Genomic DNA, 4,925 nt, shown 5'->3' on the forward strand with positions numbered 1-4,925 from the left:
AATATACTACCCGAAAACCCATTGAATAGATTGCCGGCGGGATTCTGTCCATTTGCAGCTTATTGCATGATGGTCCGGGTAAGTACATTTGAAAAATAGTGGGTTATTGGACAAATAGTGGGTATTTGGACAGTGGTTTTTAAGCTTAGCTTTCAAAATATTTGGATGAAAACTACTTTCCTGCACTCAGCTGGGGCCCCTGAGTCTGTAGAACCAAGTGCCATCCCATAATTCCACTGTCCAATAACCCACTATTTGTCCAATAACCCACTATTTTCAAATGTACTAACCCCAGCCTCCATGCAATAAGCTGCAAATGGACAGAATCCCACCTGCAACCTATCCCACTGTCCAAGAACCTACTATTTGTCCAATAACCCACTGTGCCCCTTTTCAACCTTCCGACCCCCGAACGAGTCCACCAATTAGCATCCCAAAACTGTTCAAACATTTGTTAGAACAAGAACCCAAACTCACAAGTAAAACTTTTAAAACATTTATTGAACACAAAACATTTATTACAAAACAACTGAACTGATTATAAATGAACACAAACTGATTAGAAAAAAACTGATTAAAGAACTGATTTAAACAAAAAAACAGATTAAAATTGAACAACATTTTTTATTTAAAAAGTAAATTTGGTCGGCTTCCTTGTCCTCTTTTTGGCCCTCAGGATCGCCGTCCTAATCATCTTCTGGGCCACTTTGTGTGGAGACTTCATAGGAGACAGGCGGACCACAGGACGCCGTCTTCATTTCGCCGGGCTGGACTGGCCCTGCAAAGAGCGAGAAGGGAAAGAAGAATGAGCAAACACTCCAAACACTCGTCAGACAAACATTTAAACAGACCCGCCAAAAGTCAGACTTACCGAAGTGGACGGTTTCTCCTTGTCCTGCTCCTGCTCCTGCTCCTGGTCCTGCTCCTGGTCCTGCTCCTGCTCCTCATCTTTCTCCTGCTCCTGGTCCGTGTCCTGGTCCGGGGGGCTGGCGGAGGGGGCCGGTCTCTTCCGCTGCTTCCCGGACGCCTTGCGACGGGAGGAGGAGGAGGTGGTGGTGGTGGGGCTCTCTGGGGTCCCCGGGGGGGCATCCTCACCCTCCACGGCTGCCTGGAACAACGCCCGCTGTTCCAGGGCCTGCTTGGCATCAAGGTTTAACGCATAAAACTTGTCAGCCGTGGAGGTGTCGTGGCACATGAACCGTGCCACTTTGTGCCGGTCCCCGGGGCTGATGGTGTTCTTGGCCTGTTGAGAGAGAAAAGCACAGTTGGAAACAAACACCCTTACGTCACGAGTTCACAAGGCAGAAAAGCACGGGCTGAAAAACTCACGTGGGTTGCGATGGAGGTCCTGACATCCGTGAATGTCGGAGTTCCCGGCAGTTCAAGCCCAGCCCATGCCTCCTGAAAATACTGGTTCAGGTTCTTACACGGGCTGGGCTTGGATGTGAAAAAGAAGAAATGGGCGTCGGCACCGCCCACTAGCTCCTTCCTCATGGCCAGGAACTCCGCCATCCACTGATATTCGTTCTCCGTCACTGCCAGCTGAGCGGCCCCGAAGGCCTGGTTCGTCTTGTGGGTTGAGATCTGTGGAAACAGCAACAAACGAGCGGCGTAAGAGAAGGACAGAGAGAGAGAGAGAGAGAGAGAGAACATTTGACGTTCAACTCACATTAATCACATAGCACCCGTCCATGGTGGCCTGTTGCGCTGCCTCCACCTCCGCAATGGTCATGTTCTGGAACACCCCACCGCGATGCCCGTAGATGCAGGCCAGGTAAGCAGTGAGGTGCCCATAAAATGACCACTGGTCCTTCCTGTCAAGGGTCACCTTCAGACGGGCTGTTGAAAAACAACAACAAAAAATGTGTTAAACAGAGTGCTACGCAAAGGTTTAAGAGGTAAGAGGAGGCAAAAACTTACCAAGGATTTCAGGAATGGCGGCCCTGGCGGAGGCAACGCACTGGCGGAGAGCGGCCTTGGGGATCAAGTGGCCCTCCTTGGCCTGTTTGACCCCCACCTCGTGGACCACCACTCTCCGCCGAACCGAGCGGATCAGGCTTTTGATCTCCCGGTTGAGGCCGACCATGACGGTGCGGGAGAGGCGGCAGGTGGGCGGCGGGGTCTCAGAGATGTACAGCAAGAACTGCGACACGTTCTTAAGGTACATCTGAATGGTCGGCTCCGCGATCTTGGCCTGGATCAGGGACTGGTGCCAAGACCGCATCCTCGCCGTCTGGTTGAGGAACCCAAAGCTGGCCAGGTCGGTGTGCCCCGCCGCCATGAATGCAACGAAGTTCCTGATGCGGAAGATCTTCGACCCCACGTTGTTGACCAGCCTGGGAGTGGGGTCGGCGCCCTGTTGATGCCCCCGGAATTCCTCCAGCAGGACGTCTGCAAAAAGAGAGACGCAACACACGACAACATACAGGGTCAGAACAAAAACACGGGGGTCAGAAAACACTGTCCGCAGAGGGAGAAGCCACAAAGCAATAATAACGATAATACGTTTACTTAAAAACAAAAAAAAAAACATTTAAAAGTTGCTTTCTCAAAGCGCTTTACAGACAAAATTAACAACAGAAAAGCTACACACTTTAAACGAACAATTAAGCGAGTTAAACAAATCATCAGGTAAAAGCAATCCTAAAATTAAATAAATAGTACTCACTCAGAGCTGGCACGTGGTCGGGGAAGGGATGCCTCTCCTGCTGCGTAGACGGCTGGGCAGGGGAGAGAGGCTGGGGGACCTCGTCGTCCGGCTCCTCCGAAGGCCCGGCCTCTCCTTCCTCCTCCTCGTCGTCCCCGCCGCCGTCTCCCTTCCTGAGAGCGGACAGGAGCCTCCCCGTCACCCTCGCTAACTGGGAAGAGGGGGTTGACCTCGACCTCCTCCTCAGTCGCTTGTAGCGGCGGGTGACCTCCTGTAGCGCCTTGCTCAGGGTTTCCACCTGGCGGTGCAGGTCCAGGCAGGCTGGGTTGGCGCAGGGCGGAGTAGGGGCGTCCGCCACCTCCTCCTCATCCTCCTCCTCCTCCACAGGCCCCGAGACGTCCTCCTGGTCCAGGGTCGAGGCCAGCGGCACTTCGGGGTTACTCGCCCTCAGGTTGGCCAGGTCAGCGAGGATCTTCCTCCGCTTGATGGATGCCAAAGTCTTCCTCCGAGTCGAGGGCGTCAGCTCGCTGTGGCACTTCAGGTGGCGGTCCATCCGGGCGGTGGTCTTGCCGCAGGCGGGCACCGGGCAAGTGCCCTTCCGGACGTCCACCCTCCCGGAAGAAAGTGCCAGCAGCAGTCTCCTCTCCTCCTTGTTCCTCACGAGGTGGGTGTTGGTCAGGTGCTGGCTCAGCTGGTGGTAGGGTCGGAAGCAGATCGGGCAGTCTTCAATCGCCATCTCGAGTTCTTGCTGTAAAGACTGACCCGTGCAGGGCTCTTTTATACTCTTTCGGAGGACACTTTCAACTAAGATGGACTGTCCAAAGTGGACTGGGAGCGGCCGTCCAATCGGCAGGGGGGTTTAGGCCACTTTCAACTGAGAGGACCGGCCGACTTGGACCGGGGGCGGTGTTAGGGGTTTTCCGGGCCACTTTCAACTGCGAGTACTGTCCAAAAGTCAGCAGGGAGTGTTTAGGCCACTTTCAACTGCGAGTACTGTCCAAAAGTCAGCAGGGAGTTTTTAGGCCACTTTCAACTGAGAGGACTGTCCAGAGTGGACTGGTGTTTTCTTTTGAGGCTAATAATGCATCATTTTTGACTGTAATGTACATCAATGTGTGGATTTCAATTGAAATACAGTGATCAAAACTAGTGTGATGTTCAATAAAGTGTGCTTAGTACAGTTTCTAGGTGAAAACAGTCACCATTCACATTTTACAGTCACCATCCATAATCAATGGAGGGGAAAAGGACGTTTTTTCTCGGGAGCCGCTTTCTCCACGTTCCAGGAACTTTAATATATTTGCAGTGGAGGACAAGGCCTCTCCAACGAGCCCACCCACGATGTCCAACTCGCCGGGGTCACCGAGATACGGGCAATTTAGTCCCGAGATTCGGCGGCCGCCATTTTGGATTGCTGACGCCATTTTAGAACGCGCCCGACGGTTTTCGGCTCATATCTCATGCGTTGAGTTTTAGAGCACGGAAAATCACGTTTTATGCTCTAGCTCCGGCCCCTGGGGGCCCACGGGGCCGTGGGTGGTCTCCCCGGAAAGGTCTGAAAAGGTTCTAAACGAGATTCAAATTTGGTGTCCCTAGAAGCAAGTGGGGCTTCATAAACAAGTTATACGTTGCTGCTCCTTTGAGCCGAGATCTGGACATCCCACGTAGCATTTATGCCATTATAAAAATAGGGGGACGGCGCTTGGTGCCACAGACTCGGGGGGGCCCTCTGAGTGCAGTAAAACAGTTTTTATCATGAAAAAAACAACTTTAATTAAAATGTCCATTAATATAGTGGGTTATTGGACGTATAGGGGGTTCACGGACAGTGGAATCATGGGATGGCGCTTGGTGCTATGGACACCGCGGGGCCTGCCGAGTGCAGTAAAATAGTTTTCATCATGGCAGGACCTTTAATTGCAAAATGTCTGTCAAAAAAACAGTCTGAAAAGTGTGAATGCGGACTGGAGTTTTTATTTTTTTCATCAAACCACCTCTACTGACACAGACAGACATAGATGGAGTGGTTTTAAGTATTACAATAATTATTGTAAGCTCTGTTTGTACACATTTGTCAGGACTGAAGATTGTTTATCAGTCGTCGTGACAATAATGGATGGTGCTGATTGGTTAGAGGGCGTGGGAAGTGTCATTTTCACTAAAATAATCCCATTTGCTGGTAGTCTGATGCACGGTGAGTCTCTCTAACCTGCTCTCTGATATTTTAGCTTATGCACTGGTGAATTATTTTAAATTGTACTTTAAAGTGCTTTGTGCC

At 51.4% G+C, this 4,925-nt stretch overlaps 1 protein-coding gene across 1 annotated transcript; it reads right to left on the reverse strand.

Moving 5' to 3' along the window:
* Positions 1-483: 483 nt before the first annotated feature.
* On the reverse strand, positions 484-4,095 carry LOC148997718 (uncharacterized). The gene is made up of 5 exons (XM_089119092.1): positions 2,669-4,095; positions 1,921-2,391; positions 1,670-1,839; positions 1,330-1,584; positions 484-1,243 (listed from the first exon to the last, which is right to left on the reverse strand). The coding sequence occupies exons 1-5, from the start codon at positions 3,381-3,383 to the stop codon at positions 842-844; spliced, it is 2,013 nt and encodes a 670-aa protein (XP_088975218.1). The 5' UTR covers positions 3,384-4,095; the 3' UTR covers positions 484-841.
* Positions 4,096-4,925: the final 830 nt, after the last annotated feature.

Source organism: Pimephales promelas, chromosome 2 (genome assembly GCF_988280905.1).
Source record: "Pimephales promelas chromosome 2, fPimPro1.hap1.1, whole genome shotgun sequence".
Taxonomy (NCBI): Eukaryota; Metazoa; Chordata; class Actinopteri; order Cypriniformes; family Leuciscidae; genus Pimephales; species Pimephales promelas.

Coding starts and splice junctions, on each gene's coding strand:
- LOC148997718 (XM_089119092.1), bottom strand. CDS start 3,383: ATGGCGATTGAAGACTGCCCGATCTGCTTCCGACCCTACCACCAGCTG. Junction 1,840..1,920: donor CGCCATTCCTGAAATCCTTG/GTAAGTTTTTGC, acceptor GTTTTTCAACAG/CCCGTCTGAAGGTGACCCTT. Junction 1,585..1,669: donor ACGGGTGCTATGTGATTAAT/GTGAGTTGAACG, acceptor CTGTTTCCACAG/ATCTCAACCCACAAGACGAA.